Raw genomic sequence first — 17,310 nt, forward strand, 5'->3', positions numbered from 1 at the left:
AACTTATGTTGAGAATCCAAAATTCAGTCTCGAGATAAAATTGTTTTTAATTGTCCGGTGTTTTGCTTCACCATCGTCGTTTCATCCGTGGCTTATATCTTCCATGAGCTGCTCTTGGGTGAGCTCGTCACTCTTCACTCCCGTTCGACTCTTCATCTCCAGGAAGAGGCCCTCGATGTCCCGCGGCGGGTCGGCGATGCTGCGACTCCACAGGACCTCTGTGATGCCCAGCAGCTGACGCACCCGCTTGGCGATGGCCTGCGGAGAGCAAGTACGTCAAGCCGGGAAGCCTTTGATAAGAGCGTCAAAACTTTTTTTCCCGTTGTTTTGTTCGGCGCTTCCGTCTGGCCCGGGAATGAGACGGTTTCGTCTTTTGAGAAGATGAAGGACTCCGTGTGTGCTCGCAGCTTGAGTGAACTAGTCTTTCGTTATTTGCACCTGCTTCCAGACACACTGAGCTCATTTAGCTGTCTCAGATGGATGCCAGAAAAATAGATTTTGTTTTGTTTACCTCATGTTTGATGATCGACAAATTCAAAGCAGAGTCGGGGTGAGATGTGTATAAAGAAGGTATTAAATGTGAAATAATTCATCATTGCAAATTGAGTATAATCCGCTGTGTAGGTGTATCCTAATGAAGTGGCCGATTGCGTGACTCATGTTAATGAATTCACATAAGGTGCACATAAAGAGAGCGTGTTTGACAAGCAGATGGATTATATTTTTGGTGCGGTGATGTGTGTGGCGCGTTCTCTTTGCCTCTGATCTCGTTCTACCTGCATGTCTTTAAAATCTGTGATTCCAAGTCTTGGCATGTGGGCACAATCCACGAAAATCAGCTTCCTTCCTGTGACACAGTTCTCGGTGAAGCAGCCCTGCCATGAAACGGTCATGGTTACGATTCTGTATTATCTTTGACTCGTGTTTATATCTGAACCTACTTTATACTGTGGAAATCCGACGGACTCGATCCATTGTCCAACATCTTCACTAGTCCACTGCAGGAAGTCCATGTTGCGTGTACTCACGTTGCCATGGAAACTGGGACTTGACCGATCGGTTGTTTCGCTTGTGTTTTCTTCTTCGTCCCGTACTGGAGAGTCCATGATTGCTTTAATATATAGATTTGTGTTTAATTAAAATTTTCTGGTGTCGCTGCACTGACATTTAGACGCATGCATTCCCAAGAGGTTTGAATAAGGCACGGGTTCACGTTCAGTGACGTCACAAGGGCAACCAATCAGATTGTAGAAAATGAGGGCGGCTGTTGAATACTGCCCGGGGATTGGGCTGCTTTTTAAACGTCCCGCCTAACAAGGAAAAGAAACGACAACTCAGCCCGGTGACGATTTTGAATAGATTCACAAGACAAATGGAGTCATGTTAGGCCACAAACGCTAGACCATCATATAGTTTACAGATCGCTAGACTTAGCATGCTAAACCCGCCCCCACCTTGTGTGCTTTTGTCAGGGGACGTTTTCACGCCTTGCACGGGGTCTGTGGTGTCGCTTGAAGGACTAAAATATTAACTTTACTCTCCACAATGGCAGCGATACTCCGTTCTGTGCTTTATAAGAAGGTAGAATATTAAATCTGCATTAAAAAGACACGTTTGTGCTAATCGATCATTACCACGCAGCTAGGTAGCTAGCTCGTTTTGCACACGCCGCTGCACACTGTTTACTTGGGGGACTTGTTTGGTAGCTCATCTCCCTTTACGTGTTTTTTCCATTTTTGTTTCATGCAAATGCAAACGACTGTTATACATTTTTAATTTACTTAGCTGAAAACGGTTGCGCTTGCTTAACAGGATGTGGAAATTGTGTTTGACTCTTAATAACTGCATTCTAATTCTCTAAGACGAGAAACTTAACAAGAATCAGATAGTTTGGTTGAAAGTAATTTGTTTATAATACCTTTCAGACATCCTCGCTGCAGCTGGGCCGTATGTGCTACTCTTCTGTGGTAAGGAAAAGACCTCTCTCACTGTGCAGATTTGATAACACCCAGTCACACAATTTTCTGCAACGTAATGAGGACCTCACGTCACTTTTTCTTTTTGCTGCAACAAACGTACCATTTCCTTTGATACCCTTTGCATGTGGTAAACAGTATTTTTGTTGTATCACTTGCCCATAAAGTTCATAAACGTGTAAGCGTCCAAGCATGTCACTGTGGCAAAAAACAAAAAGTTGATACTTATGACAAACAACTAAAAGCATTCGTCTTGTTTTAATGCACATAATGTACTTTGTCATTTTCTATTCAGCAGCCAGACTTGTGTGCTACTACCACTCCATTCACCGGATGCTTCCGCAAGTGAAAAAGCTTTACCCTTACTGGCATGGACTTATTGATCACCCCAATCTCATCTTTATCACGCTATTAAGTAGAATCAAGTTTATGTTGAATGGGAGATCTAATGTAACTCTCCAGACATACAGTACTTTACTTGTCTCTGGATGAACACCTCTCCTAGTGGAGGTAATACTGTATTCCGGTCAGGTAGCAATTTTGCAATGCTACCCCTATGTCACTTGGTTTGACTGGGGCGTTCTTATAAAACCTTCTAAGCTGTCAAACCCTGACGGACTGTCAGGATGATCCCTGAAATTCAATTGCACACAAAGGATTCAAGTTGTTTTCAGGACGCCATTAAGGTTCAGGGTGTACCTTTCCCTTATCTTACCCAATCATTACCTTCCTTCCAACCTGACTGCCGAAAATACAGGGCTGGATTAACTGGCTATTATCAAATTCAGCAAAGCCCTGCTGCAAGTTTTCCAGCCGTCAAAAACGCCTTTAAAAGGATAATAGTTCCTAGTAAAATATCAGTTAAGCGTGCACTCACCGTGACTGTGTTTGTGTGACCTTTGTAGCCCACCACCAAGCTGTTCATTGATGGCAAGTTTTTAGAGTCCAACACGTCTGAATGGCTCGACATTCACAACCCCGTGAGTATTTATAGACGCATATGCTGGATTTGTTGTGCTATGAAAAGGAAGTTTGAGGAGATACGACAAAAAGATCCGAGGCATCAGCAGCATTGTGGCGAGCTTATGATAGGCTCGTAAATGCGCTGGTCGGATTTATAACGTTGTAAAAGAGCAAAAAAAAAAAAAATGCTGTAAATGTTAATGCGAGAGACGAAGCAACGACTTCCTCGCATTGAGTCGCAGTCAGCACGTCTGAACGGGCTGTCTCTCCTCGCCGCTACCCTGATAGGCCACTAATGAGGTGGTGGGCCGCGTTCCCAAAGCCACCCAGACGGAGATGCTGGCTGCCGCGGAGTCCTGCTCTCGTGCGTTTCATTCCTGGTCGGAGACATCCATCCTGAGCCGCCAGCAGATCTTCCTGCGCTACCAGCAACTCATCAAAGACAACATTGTAAGACGTTATTTGAAGGTTACTTTTTAACTCATTCAATGCCAGACGTTTCTCTCAAATGGGAAGAACAGGTGACAGCCAATTTTTGCCAATTTGACTCATTTTTGAAGGTCTATGTAAAATTGAGTTCTGTAGATGTATAGGCATACAACATATCAAATAAAAGTTTTAACCCTCATCTTTCATTAGAAAAAAGTTTGTTTCTATGTTTCATGTGTCTCCATTGTTGACTCACTCAATTGCTGGATACAGGAAGCAAAACTAGGAAGTGGGGGCATCCTTGATGTGTGGACAAAGACCTTCTCAAATCCATTCCGGCCATCTAATGATGATTTTACGTACTGAAATCATCCCCAGAGGGTTAATACTTACTGATCAGCGGTGCCAAATCCTTAATAATTTTTTAAAAATAACAAAAACATTTTAACGTTATGGCATTCAGGAACAAAGCTTCTAAAAATGTATCTATACGTTATGGCACTGAATGAGTTAATTTGCCTTAAACTTGGGTGAATACTTGGATTTTTGCTTACTTTAGAAAGAGCTGGCTAAGATTATCACGCTGGAACAAGGAAAGACTCTGGCTGATGCCGAAGGCGACGTATTCCGTGGACTGCGTAAGTAAAAGTCACAAGACTCTTCATGAACAGTGTTTAAACTCAAAACTTGTATTATTTAAAAATGAATTAAGTTGATGCAATGTTTTATGAAATTTATTGACTTAAGTGTTTTTTTTTTTCAAATGTATGAACTTAAAAAGCTTGAAAAAAATGTGAGAAAATGTTTTTCCTCTTATCGCGACAAATGAGGGCCTGAATCCCCTGCAATATGCGAAAGTCTGCAAAATAGTCGCTCCCTATTTTGATCATGCGCCTTGCCAATCCCTGCTCGCAGCAGTAGTCAACAGGGGGATAATGGATTGTGGCTGCACAAAGTGCTCTTTATTTTGTGCAGAAAGGTCTGGGAAAAAATAGCCGCCAAGCTTGACACAAATTTGCTCTTTTGGCCCCCGCTTTCAGCAATATTTGCTGGGGATAATGGTTCACGGCCAAAACTGCAGTTCATTTTAGGCACGCTTCAGTGACCCAAACTAAAAGAAACGTGTTCTGCCAGTTCCTATACTCAGTCGATCGGGGATAATGGAGGGCCACGACCCTGCATTTAGTTTTTGCTGGGCCAAAACAACTTACCTTCCTGACATAAGTGCCTTCTGCCGGTCCCCGCTTGTGGCGATCTTGGATCAAGGAAAATGTATCATGGCCACACGAATGCAGTTCATTTTAGGCTGAAATACAGTAACCGCAAAAAAAGTCACCAGACCTAAGCTTGGTTTTCTGGATTGCGCTCGTAGTAATATGCAATTGAGGATAATGGATTGCAGCCAGCTGCTCGAGTACAGTTTCTTTTTTGGTTTGCAAAATAGCAAAAAGCTGCCAAGTCTGACAAAACTGCGCTCTGCTGGCCCTCGCTCTTAGAAATATGAAAGTGGGGATAATGGATTGCTGAATGTTTTTCAACCTGTGATGCACAGAATCTTGACATGAAAAAATATATGTATTAAGAAGCTGAACAAGTTATTTTTTAAATGCATAAACATGAGAAACTCAGGAATTAAACCAAGATGTAGTGACTCAAGAAAATGTTATACCGATTTGATAAAAGGTATATCAATAGTCTTTGAGGGGTTACTTTTCCTGTTTTATACTGAATTGTACAAAGAAACCCGATGAAAAGTTGGTTCAAATCCAGTGCTGGATTTCATTGATTGAAATTAGTTTACTTCTTGACGGAATACCAAAAAGTGAAGAAGAAAAAAGGACCTACTGATCAATGTAAAAGCCCACCCGGAGTTAGTGTTTTTCTTGACTTTCTGGTGTTCTTCATCTTCCTGGATTGATGTGTTTCCAGTATGGGCAGCTGCACAGTGGATTGCAGCGTGAGGCTTCCTAAGCGTCCCTGTGAGCTTTTTATGCGCGTGGTCTTTAGATTGATCGCTGCCGGCCGTTTAATGGGCCGCGATAAAAACACCATTTTGCGCTTTAGTTCTGGCTGTTCCCTGCCGTCCTTTTTTTTTTTCATTTCCGTGACACACGCCTATCCTCAGTAAAACTGGGATTTCAGTTAATGGAAATGTTAAGAAGGAGTTGCGTTAAAGTTGTTTTTAACTTGTTATCGTTACACCATTATATGAACTGCAAATCATTACATTAAATGACTTGTAATCATTTGCTACTTAGCACTTTGTATTTCGCGGCCTTGGTGCATCATAGGTCTAAAACTTTTCATTTAAAAAAATACAAAAATATAAAACAACAATTCAAGCCTTGTATCCTGTGTACTGGTTGCATAGTTGCAGACCGCATTTTCTTTCCTGTTTGGTGAAGTGTGCCATTGTGGCCCACCTAAAATGAACTGCACTGTGTGGCTGCGATCCAATATCCCCAGTCAAAAGCGAGGGTCGAGAGAGCAAATTTTTATTGCGCGTGGCAGCTCTTTTTTTTTTTTCATCGTTTTTGCCTAAAATTAACTGCATGGGTGCAGCCTGGATCAGTCATCCCCGGCCAGCTTTTGAATGGCATCTGGCAGAAGGTATTTTTGGCGGGAGGCGTTCTGTTCTGACTCGTGTAAAAGGAAATTTATGGTTGTAGTTGTAATCCATTATCCCAGGTCAACTCTTGCTAAAAGCAAGGGGCGGTAGCGAACCATTGTTACCCGCCTCAAATGAACTGCACTGTTATGGCTGCGAATCATTATCTCAGTTGCTGAGATCAGGGGCCCGAGAGAGCAAACTTGGTTTTCCGTTATTTGCACCTAAAATGAACAGCATCCATGTGGACTTTTACTCTCAACGGGGCTGGAAGACTACATGTTAAAATGAATTTTTGGGCCTTTTTACGGATTTTTGCATATCGCTCGTGCGTCCGGGCCCTATTAACGCCAATGAATGAGGGATTACAGTATATGATATGCTGTTAAACTATCCTGCATTGCTGTCAAATTGTTTTTGTGCTAAATGTAAGCGTAGTGTTGTATTTTATCCGGCAGAGGTGGTAGAGCACGCCTGCAGCATCACGACACTCATGCTGGGCGAGACGCTCCCGTCCATCACCAAAGACATGGACACGTACACCTACCGCCTCCCCATCGGCGTGTGCGCCGGCATCGCCCCCTTCAACTTCCCTGCCATGATCCCGCTCTGGATGTTCCCCATCGGCATGGTGTGCGGCAACACTTACTTGATGAAGCCATCGGAGCGCGTGCCCGGTTGCACCATGCTGCTGGCCAAGATGCTGCAGGACGCCGGAGCGCCCGACGGCACGCTCAACATTATCCACGGGCAGCACGCAGGTAGATTGCCCAAATGTGGCGTCTAATCAAAGATGGGTTGAAAATGTTTGGGTTCCTTTGTCTTTTCGTCCACAGCCGTCAACTTTATCTGCGACCATCCCGCCATCAAAGCCATCAGTTTCGTGGGATCCAACCAGGCGGGCGAGTACATCTATGAAAGAGGGTCCAAGAACGGGAAGAGAGTGCAGTCCAACATGGTAAACCTTTAGCTGAAATGTTAACACTTGATGTAGTACACACATGTACAGAGTGGAGCCTAAAATGCAACTTGGTGTTGAATGGTAAATTAAGCACATTTTTATTAAAAAAACAAAAAACAAAAACATCCATCCATCCATTGTCTGCACCGCTTATCCTCAATCGGGTCGCGGGGGGTGCTGGAGGCCAGCTATCTTCGGGCAGTGGGCAAGTGGACACCCTGAACTGGTTGCCAACCAGTCGCAGGGCACACAGAGACATACAATTCACTCGTTCATTCACACCCAGGGACAATTCGGACCGGCCAATTAACCTGACATGCATGTTTTTTGGAATGTGGGAGGAAACCGGAGTGCCCGGAGGAAACCCACGCAAGCACGGGAAGAACATGCAAACCCCACACAGACAGGTTCGATCTCATGAACTGTGCCCCGGACGCGTTAACCAATGCGCTGCCGTACTGCTCAATTTAAACTTGATTTAAAAAAAAAAAAAAGGTTTCAAAACAAGGTGCAAGCAGAGTTCTTTTGTAAAACCGTCACAAAATACTGCAAACTAGAATACCAACATATTTATATTTGGTGCAGACGGCACTGGGCACCGGCAAGTGCGTCGTGTGCATAGCTCTGCCCATCCCTACCGCTCACCCAATCAAATTGCTCTGCATGCTTGGCTGCATTTCTGGTTGTTTACAGTTTTTCTTTGGGTTTTCAAGTCAAGTCACATTTATATAGCCCTTAGTCACAAGATGTTTCAAAGGACTGCACAGATTACAATTACACCATCCCCTGATCTTAAACCAACGTGCAGGCAAGGGAATCATCATAAAGTGTCTCAACAGTGAGCCTAAATTGTTTTATAAGCTTCCTTATGGACGATTTTTTTAGCGTAGTACAGCCAAAATGGAGTCTGTTGGTGTCATTAATTGACTTTAAGCTGTCCACACAGGAAGTTTGACCTCATGATCTCAGAACTGTGCCGCACACGCGCTAACCACTGCGCCGCCATGCTGCCCGAACAAAAAAACATAAATTGAAAAAATAAGAGATTTTCTGGTAGCTTGTTTACATTTGGGTATCTTTATTTACTACTTTATCTGTTTATGTAATTTGGGATTTTTTAGTACTATATATAATAAAATAAACATATTTATAGATTGAAAAAAAAAATCTCAAAGGGCTGTACAGAGCACAAAAACAAATCGACTAGTAAACTATAACATCAGCTATATAAAAAAAAAATGTGAATGGGAATATTTTAAGAAAAATATGGAAACTAAATATGTAACTTGGTTTGGATAGAATCCAAGTGCCAAATATGATTATATCGAAGATAATAATTATATTGTAATATAAAGTTCACACTCAAAAAATACATTTCCTGGTAATTTAGAAAATCCTTTTTTTCTCATTTACAAAAACATATTTCTAAGTCACCAAAATGTTATTACTTTTTTATTTATTGATTAACAAATTCTAATTATTACAATTTTGTGTATAAGAATATTACCTTTAAAGTTATTCGGAAAAATGTGTTGAAGAAACAAAATTTAATATGCGGGAAAAATGTGTAACTTGGTGTTTCAATCCATGTTTTAAAGCATAGCTTTGTAATTTAGTAAAACTTAAAAATATATAGTTAAAATAAATTTTAAATGGATACAATAAGATACAGGTTATTATTGTGAAAACAAATGATTAAACAAAGTTATCTCAGAAGAACACTGGAAGGACTTATTGTATGTAGCTCATCAACTATGTCTTTACTAACTTTTCAAGACAAAAATACTCAAACCTTCTGATGTCACATTTCTCCTGCTGTGCCAGGGCGCCAAAAACCACGGGGTGGTGATGCCGGACGCCAACAAGGAGAACACCATCAACCAGCTGGTGGGCGCCGCTTTTGGGGCAGCCGGCCAGCGCTGCATGGCTCTCTCTACCGCTATCTTTGTGGGCGAGTCTCGCGAGTGGCTCCCAGAGCTCGTGGAGCGCTCAAAGTCGCTACGTGTCAACGCAGGTGATGCCCGCGTCTCCCTCTCTGAAATTTCTCTGCGTTCTCTTAACGGCTGGCCATTTTAAGGTGATCAACCTGGCGCCGACGTGGGACCGCTCATTTCTCCGGAGTCCAAGTCCCGCGTGGAGTCCCTGATCCAGAGCGGGGTGGACGAGGGCGCCAAGTTGTTACTGGACGGCAGAAACGTCAATGTCAAAGGTTATGAGAACGGCAACTTTGTGGGACCCACCATCTTGGGCGGCGTAACGGTGAGCATCCGTATTATTATTCCCCAGAGAGGGTTCGCATGGATGCTTGAAATCCTTAAAAAAAGGTTCTACTTTTAATGTTGCGTTTTCAAGGATGGAAAAGTGTTTGAATATTGGGTGAAGTGCTTGTAAATACATGAAGTTGTTGCCTCGTTTCTCAACAAGTCAGTTTGAAACATTGTTTGCAATGAGATAAGATGTAGCACTCCAGGATAAACATGTAATAAAAGACTTAAAAGAGAAAAGTAAGATAAAATGCAATGATAAGCCCCTTGCAAACCTGGCGCCAACCACGTGCAGCCCTACTGCCGATCAGCTGAGGCTCTTATTCAGTAAAACTGTTCAGTGCCAATGGCGTGGAGTATCAGACATGATTGATCATTTTGGTGCTCGGTCACCAAATTCCTCAAGTGTGTGGAGAAAGAGGAAAACGGCAAGCTGCCTTCTAGAGGATAAATTAGTCAATGTTTTTGCCAAGATTATTTATATGACCAGCTCGGTGGCCTTGGGGGTAGGGCGCCCGCCCCGAGACTGGGAGGTTGAGGTTCAAGCCTTGTCCGAGTCAGACCTAAGACTTAAACATTGGTACCCGTTGCCTCCCTGCTTGGCGTTCAGCATTAGGGGTTGGAATTGGGGGGTTTGCTCACCTAATGACTCCAACACCTCAGTTGGGTTGAGTGAGGGGGCTGGGAATCCCCTCCTCTGAATCAATCTCCCAAAAAGAGTCAGAAAGGACTCTAGCCACCTCCCACTTGGGGGATATGGCTGTGGTGTATATATATATATATATATATATATAATTTATATGAGTACATAAGAGGAGCAAAACTAAAGGTTTGACGGTACTTTATTCAATATTGACCACATTGATCAATATTGATCACATCATGGCGGCGCCCCTGTTCGGCTGCGGCTGCATCGGCTCGCAACAGTTTTTTACACGTCGGCCATAATACCCAGTCTTCGACTCAGTTTTGACGGCGCACAAAGTCGGCTCGAACTGCAGATTAAGATACGATCGCAGTTTTTTTTTTGCTGGATATGCCATCATCCAGACATCAAGCGCTCAGTGCTACGACCACTCGGGAGTGTTTATTAGCCACGGACTGCTATGTCAACAAGACCCAGCGGCCTACAAAGCAGCGAAGCAGAGTGGCAAGACAGGGCGTGAACGCCGGACGAGGAAGCGAGGTTGTCGGGCCGTGCTAACAGCTAGGCTAAAGGCTAAACGCCTCTCCCATCCATTCTCCAACGTTCGCTCTCTGGACAATAAACTGGACCATTTAACAACTGGAAGTGGCATCGAACTGCGAGATGACGAACTGCTGCGCTAAAATTCTGACGAAGACATGGTTAATCTTATCTATCCCGGCTGACGTTCAAAGTAACTGTGCGGGTCAGATGTATCGACATTTCGTTCTGTATACACGTGTATACGAATGACAATAAAGTAAATCTGAAATCTGAATACTGACGATATTTCACTACCCTAACCCCCACAAATCAAGTTCTCAGTTAATACATCCAAATTAAAGAGCAGTGGAAGTTATCTTTCACAACCGCTACAGTCTCTTTGTGTATCATTGGAGCCATTGATCGGCCGCTAGTTTCCTTTAATCCTCATGGAATAATATCAAGCAAATACAATTTGGTCCATTACCTGTCAACCACCATGGACATTGTTTGAGTCTCCACAGTATGGTTGCCCCGGCACTATTATCTAGACATATATGGCTCATATTTTACGCATCCCTCATTCACGTTTTCTTCTGGCACAGTAGTAAAAATATGCTAGTCTCTGATTCTATGGTTGTCACCATATTGAATTGTCACATGATCTGAAAACAACGTAAACACGCGCTGGCGTTTTGCTGCCTAAAGCATCAATGCCCTCACGCAGTTGGCGCCAGGTATGAGCCGGGCTTCGGGATCAATAAGAAAATATTTACAAGAAACTGGCTTAAGTCGTAAGTGCATCAGAACGATAATGCAATGAAAATAGTTCAATTGCATTAGCAGCATCATATTTCCTTGTCCATTCTAGCCTGGTCATAAATATTTGTATCACTCCTCGCAAACACCTCCTTAAAAACACACTTGAATGCTGAATTTTCGCTGCGGGTAGGGTATTCATTCAGACAGAACATTGAATCCATAATAAAAGTAAGTTTCGCCGCAACGTAGTCTGTTCCCACAGCTGTTATGTCTTGTGTGCCCCGCTGAGCTTATATCCCGAGGAAAGCTGATAAAATACTTTTTCTTGTTTTCAAACACTTTCACCATAAAAAAAGTGTGAACTCTCAAGCAGCCAGAGGCAAAGCGATTTTTTTGTACTGTAATCCCTCCTTTCTCGCTGTTAATGGGGACCACACACACCTTGGGATATGCGAAATCCTCAGTTTTTCCTCCCTTAGTAAAAATAAAATATTAGTGAGTACAACATGCATTTCAGGTGGATTGGCCGGTCCAAATTGTCCCTAGGTGTGAATGAGCGAATGATTTGTCTGTCCCTGTGTTCCCTGCGATTGGCTGGCAACCAGTTCAGGGTGTCCCCTGCCCACTGCCCGGAGATGGCTGGGATGGGCTCCAGCACCCCCGCGACCCTAATGAGGATAAGTGGTACGGCTAATGAGATGAGATGAGATGAGATGAGACATGTCTACATAGTGAAAAGTGTTAAAAACATAGATGTGAACTTAAGTACCTGTACAGACGCTTCACTACTTACGACCATTTGGCTTACGTCAAAGTGTAGATACGAACATTTTTTTCGGGATGTCGAAAAATATCCATACATTGCTGTAAGTAGATTGTGTATTGTGTGCATCTTTTTCCAAGTACAGGACATGTACACTGTAGTGCTTCTTTCCGCCGCTACCGGCATGTAGCGCTGTGAGAGCTGACCCAGCATCCACCCCGAAGAAGAAATCCTCTTCCTAGTTCGTGTGTAAACATTCTAAACTGTATCTCTTTGACGTTTTTATTGTTTAATATCTCATGCATCCATTCAATTTGGTTGGTGTAAAGTGTAAAGAAGAGGCGAGCTGATTCTTTTGAAATGAAAGTGGAATAAGAAAGCTTGATGCGGTTGAGAAAACGGTTGAATCGCTTTTTTCGGCCACTCCCCAACACGGAGGAGAACCTCTTAAAGTTTATTTTCCATAGGTAAGTTACATAAAACTTTATTTATCTTTATAGAGCATATTATTTTATGAAATGTTTATTTTTTTTAATACAAAACAATACAGGTTACTTATACAAGCCTTAAACATACTTATACAAACCTTAAACATACAAAATACAGCACTGAAGAAACTTACAAACAAATTCAACTTACGATTGTTCGTATGTAAGGCAGCGTCTGTAGTTATAACCAGATTTAGGAATAACGGCGTTATAAATAACGTCATTACGTAGTAGCATTATTTTTTTAGTAACATGATAATCTAACGAAATACTTTTTCCGCTGTTACGATATTATCGTTACTGACGGGCAAAAACGGTGTCCCCCTTGGCACACCTGACGCTGTTTTCCGCTCTCCTCCGTGTTGTTTACAAATCACGTCTTTTCAGATAATGTCACCATTCAAAATAGCGACAATCATATAGTTAGATAGCAATTCTAAATATAGCATTTACTAATGTGCCCAAAGAAAAGACAAATGAGGGCTTAGTTTTGACAGCACCCGACTTGTGTCGCTTGCGGACCGAAACGTCTCTTGGAAGTGAACGAAGGGAGCCGGCTTTCCACCAATCAACAGCTAGTTTACTCTGAGACACCCGTTTTTTTCTCTTGTGATTGGTCAATATACATTTTTGGAGGATTCAGTGTTTTTGACCTTAAATTTGTTGGGCATGTTTATTTTATTTTTTTATAGATGTATAGATATTTTAATTATATTTCCTGTGTTTTTCATTGTTAAAGTATTTATATAAAATGTAAAGAACTATTGTTTTTTTTTTTATTTGATCTTTTTTTCCTTTTGTCATTGCATTTTTTCATTTTTAAATTTGTGTTTATCTTTATTTCCCCCAAAAAATGGTTCTCTAAAAATAGTCGGAATTCCCATCTGCTTAAGTAAACTCTGATCAAAGACGTCACCGCAATGTTTCGTATTTACTCAGAGAATTTCAAATTCTTTGACATGCAACTTCTTTTTAAAGTAACTGAAATGGTTACTTTCCCTAGTAACTAGTTACTTTTACTATAAAGTAATTCAGGGACTAACTCGCTTTTTGGAAGAAGTAGTGAGTATCCCAAACTAATTACTTTCTTAAACACTGGTAATACATTTGGAAGCTGAGCTCTGAAAACATTCAATTGTAGCAAATTGGTTTTTAGTTTTGATGTTGTCTAATGAAAAAGGAACAGAGAAAAAGACTGAGTGCTGGGGAGTGAATGCAAAAAGGATCACCCCGAGAAAGAGCGAGATGCAATTGCGAGGTCTTTTTTAAAAAAATGTTTTACTTGCTGCCGCTATCTTCTGGCTTGTCAATCAACTCATTCATGATGCTCATGCAAGTATGTGCATTTCTTAAACGCACCCATACAAACTTCTTTTTTCATCCTTCTAAGGGTTTTTGTTGGCATTTGGACTTCAAGTGAAAAAGCCCTCTTCTTACTTTCTCATGCTACACTAACAAAGTAACTAGAAACATCACTCATCACTCTCCACCACCCCATGCCCTCTATTCCTCCTACTTAATGTGTTCCGCCCCAATCAGCTTTGCTAAAAGTAAAATACAGCATAAGGGCCCTTTGAAATCAGTTGGGCATTGTTAACGCATGCTTGATGGAGAAAATATTTAACCTTCAACGTCATCAAGGAACCCTCAAATCACACACCGCACCTTTTTAAATGAAAATTTTTCAATCCGCGAAGGAACGAGGTCAGGCAGTACGAAGCACCAAGTCGTGAGGGATTACAGTCTTTGGTTTCATAATGTCTCCAGCCGGAGATGACGTGCTACAAGGAGGAGATCTTCGGACCGGTGCTGGTGGTACTGGAGGCCGACGACCTGGACGAAGCCATCTCTATGATCAACAACAATCCGTACGGAAACGGCACAGCTATATTCACCTCCAACGGCGCCACAGCGCGCAAATATACGCACGAAGTGGATGTGGGCCAGGTAAGATCAGACCATTCATTTATATACAAGAAGCCAATACACTTACCTCGAAAAGGTTGACAGTTAAATGGGATACACCCAATTCTTTGGATTTTAGTTTACAATCAATTTTACTACAATTGCTTTTACCATTTGCAAAAAAACTTTTATTCTTTTACTAGTATTTAAGATGAAAATGTTCTCTTAACATTGTACTAATGAATTAAATTCTAATTAAATGTATTTGAATGCATTTAAAGCTTCCTAGCTGTAAAAATGACATTATTTGTTTTGTTTTCTTTGTGGTGAATCAAAATAAAAAGAATTGTTGATTTCAAAATGAAACCTCATTGGTGTAATTTGGAAAACGTGCGTGTTACTGGTAAAAATTGGAGGTCGTCTTTTACTAATGAAGACTCAATTTGAGACCATTGGCGACTGATATTCATGTCATAATGCAGGACTGTTTAGAAAATTCAAATATTGTGATAAAGGTCCTTATTTACTTTAATGTAAATTTAAAAAATGAAATGTCATACATTTTGGATTCATTACAAATCAACTGAAATATTACATGTCTTTAACTTATTATTGCTGATTATGGCTTACACTCAAGGATCCCAAAATGCACATTTTACTTCTCTGGTGATGTCGGATCCCTTTAGGTGAGCCCCATGTTATAAAACAATAGATGTTAATTTCTTGAACTTAAAAAAATAAATTAAAAAAAAAAGCATGTTTATGTTATACTTCGGGCAGTGCGGTGGTTAGTGCGTGTGCAGCACAGTTCTGAGGTCAAGAGATGGAGCCTTCCTGTGTGGAGTTTGCATGTTCTCCCCGTGCTTGCGTAGGTTTCCTCCCACATTCCAAAAAAATGCATGTCAGGTTAATTGGCCGGTCCGAATTGTCCCTAGGTGTGAATGAGCGAGTCAGTTGTCTGTGTGTGCCGTGCGACTGGCTGGCAACCAGGGTGTCCCCTGCCCACTGCCCGGAGACAGCTGGGATGGTTTGAATTCAATGAACAACGTAAGCAGTACTAAAAACGATCTACATTCATTTTTGAAGTTAACATAAAAAACTAATGTGATTTTTACGTACAAACAAATTAAACTTCAGAACCACCTTTTGGATCCAATCTTGTTCTTAAATTGATAACATTTTTTCCATGATAGTTTTCAAGTCATGTTTATTTGTGACGCAAATAGTAACTTAATCACAAGTAGTCTCAAAGGGCTGCACAGACCACAACTTATTGCAAACTATAGACTATTGTGACAGCATCCCCTGATCTAAAACCTACATGAGGGTAAGGAAAATCTCAAAACCTCAGTCAAGTCATGCTCATTTGTATAGCCTATAATCACAAGGAGTCTCAAAGAGCTGAAAAGAAAAACACAATTGCAAACTACAGTATAGTTTTACTTTAGTATCAGTAGTATTTTTCCGTAGTTTTACTGTAAAATCTTTGTAGCGTTTTGTAGTATTGATCTAATATTTGTGTTGTAGTATTACTATAGTACTTTTGTAGTATTTTTGTGGAATTAAAATAGCATTTTTATGTATTAGAGTATTTTTGTGGTATTACTCTAGTATTATTGTAGTATTTCGATTGTTGTAATTTTCTATTATAGTTTAACTGTCGTATTTTTGTAGTATTTTCATAGCTGTATTTTGTATTGTAGTATTATTGAAGTATTTTTTGTAGTTTCACTGACGTATTTTGTAATATTACTGTTGTATTTTTGTAGTCTTACTGTTAGTTTTGCGTAAAATGAGAAGTCGGATATTAAAAAGTTTAAAACCTACGATGAATGTACAAAGTACTAAAAATAATTTGCATTCATCCCTGCAGATTGGCGTCAACGTCCCCATTCCCGTCCCCCTGCCCATGTTCTCTTTCACTGGGTCCCGAGGATCCTTCAGGGGAGACACCAACTTTTACGGCAAACAGGTGAGAAATTCTTCAAGGAATCCATTTACTGGCCATATAAGTCGACTCAAATTGTTTTGCGGGTGTAGGGCATCCAGTTCTACACGCAGATAAAGACAGTGACATCGCAATGGAAAGCCGAGGACGCCACCCTGACCAGCCCGGCTGTCACCATGCCAACGATGGGACGCTAAACCTCCAGAGCTGTCTACAGTGACTTTGACATGTGCCTTAAAATACATAATGGGGAATGGAGGAAAGCTGAGGAAATGGTTTTGTTTTGTTTTTTTGTAGTTTCAATTTTTTAGGTGGGTGTAAAAAAGCTAGTACTGCTAAGCAGGAAAATTCTCCTCCAGAGAAAATGTAGGTCCTTCTGCGATAAAGTGCGACAAGTTCTATCCTTTCCATAATGTTTCTGCCGTCCTTCCTTTTTAAGCTTGCAGGAGCAATCAAAGATCAGGATTAACCTCAAAGCAGTGGTGAAACGCGTCTTCCGTCAACTCCAGCTATACTTCACACGCAAGATTGATACGGTTTATGTGATGGTGACACACTAGTCCGATACTTTCAATACCTTGTGTAAGGCTCTTTACATTTTGTCAGGATTGAAATGACATGGCAATAAATGATAACGGTTTATGTGGTTCTCTTTACGTGTGGTCTGTCGGTCTTTGTATTTCACACAGCATCTCGTGGCTCACGAGAATTGATTAGTGGAATGCTTGCAAAGGCTAATTTGTTGATATTATCATTATCCCTGTTAGTTTATTTACCGTTAAATATCGTGTCGATAGGATTCCTTCATTTGTTTGTTTTCTCAAAATGTCATTTCTTGCTACTGTACTTTTCGTTTTATTTCAATATTTTATACTTTTTTATGTCTTCTTTTGCAGCCCTCCGCGCTTTGCTTTCCACCTTCTTATTCTCTGTGTTTTTGTTGTACATACCGTTTGTTCTTTCATTCAGTTCTCACCTTGATTTGATACTGCAATTTTAAGGGAAAAAAACACATTTAAAGGACTTCTTTTGATAGTTAACTTATGAAATTAACAAGTTGGTTTCGGCATATAGT

At 41.1% G+C, this 17,310-nt stretch overlaps 2 protein-coding genes and 1 long non-coding RNA gene across 4 annotated transcripts in view; 1 reads left to right on the forward strand and 2 right to left on the reverse strand.

The window, feature by feature from the left end:
* The window catches only part of LOC148346107 (uncharacterized), a 255,697-nt gene that overhangs the window by 145,224 nt on the left and 93,163 nt on the right, over nucleotides 1-17,310 (reverse strand). The gene's annotated exons all lie outside the window — the stretch shown is intronic.
* Nucleotides 30-2,019, reverse strand: LOC148346111 (sterile alpha motif domain-containing protein 15-like). 2 transcript variants are annotated; one of them, XM_088324693.1, is made up of 5 exons: nucleotides 1,919-2,017; nucleotides 1,166-1,310; nucleotides 942-1,093; nucleotides 777-875; nucleotides 30-258 (listed from the first exon to the last, which is right to left on the reverse strand). In XM_088324693.1, the coding sequence occupies exons 2-5, from the start codon at nucleotides 1,179-1,181 to the stop codon at nucleotides 82-84; spliced, it is 444 nt and encodes a 147-aa protein (XP_088180819.1). In that variant the 5' UTR covers nucleotides 1,182-1,310; nucleotides 1,919-2,017; the 3' UTR covers nucleotides 30-81. The 2 variants fall into 2 exon arrangements, with proteins under 2 accessions (XP_088180819.1, XP_088180820.1); XM_088324694.1 differs by lacking the exon at nucleotides 1,166-1,310 and having other exon boundaries at nucleotides 942-1,111; nucleotides 1,919-2,019.
* Nucleotides 1,363-16,877, forward strand: LOC148346112 (methylmalonate-semialdehyde/malonate-semialdehyde dehydrogenase [acylating], mitochondrial-like). The gene is made up of 12 exons (XM_088324692.1): nucleotides 1,363-1,581; nucleotides 1,926-1,967; nucleotides 2,882-2,956; nucleotides 3,228-3,389; nucleotides 3,928-4,006; nucleotides 6,435-6,737; nucleotides 6,813-6,934; nucleotides 8,762-8,951; nucleotides 9,015-9,196; nucleotides 14,150-14,329; nucleotides 16,161-16,259; nucleotides 16,328-16,877. The coding sequence occupies exons 1-12, from the start codon at nucleotides 1,546-1,548 to the stop codon at nucleotides 16,430-16,432; spliced, it is 1,575 nt and encodes a 524-aa protein (XP_088180818.1). The 5' UTR covers nucleotides 1,363-1,545; the 3' UTR covers nucleotides 16,433-16,877.

Source organism: Urocampus carinirostris, chromosome 20 (assembly GCF_059441175.1).
Source record: "Urocampus carinirostris isolate Australia breed hairy pipefish chromosome 20, RoL_Ucar_1.0, whole genome shotgun sequence".
NCBI classification, from domain to species: domain Eukaryota; kingdom Metazoa; phylum Chordata; class Actinopteri; order Syngnathiformes; family Syngnathidae; genus Urocampus; species Urocampus carinirostris.

What these genes read in the sequence shown, in the direction of transcription:
- LOC148346111 (XM_088324693.1), bottom strand. An exon ending in TCGGATTTCCACAGTATAAA is followed by an intron (nt 876 to 941) that starts GTAGGTTCAGAT and finishes GTTTCATGGCAG; the next exon opens with GGCTGCTTCACCGAGAACTG. An exon ending in CAGATTTTAAAGACATGCAG is followed by an intron (nt 259 to 776) that starts GTAGAACGAGAT and finishes TGCTCTCCGCAG; the next exon opens with GCCATCGCCAAGCGGGTGCG.
- LOC148346112 (XM_088324692.1), top strand. Translation starts at nt 1,546, where the DNA reads ATGGCAGCGATACTCCGTTCTGTGCTTTATAAGAAG. An exon ending in AACTCATCAAAGACAACATT is followed by an intron (nt 3,390 to 3,927) that starts GTAAGACGTTAT and finishes TGCTTACTTTAG; the next exon opens with AAAGAGCTGGCTAAGATTAT. An exon ending in CGACGTATTCCGTGGACTGC is followed by an intron (nt 4,007 to 6,434) that starts GTAAGTAAAAGT and finishes TTTATCCGGCAG; the next exon opens with AGGTGGTAGAGCACGCCTGC.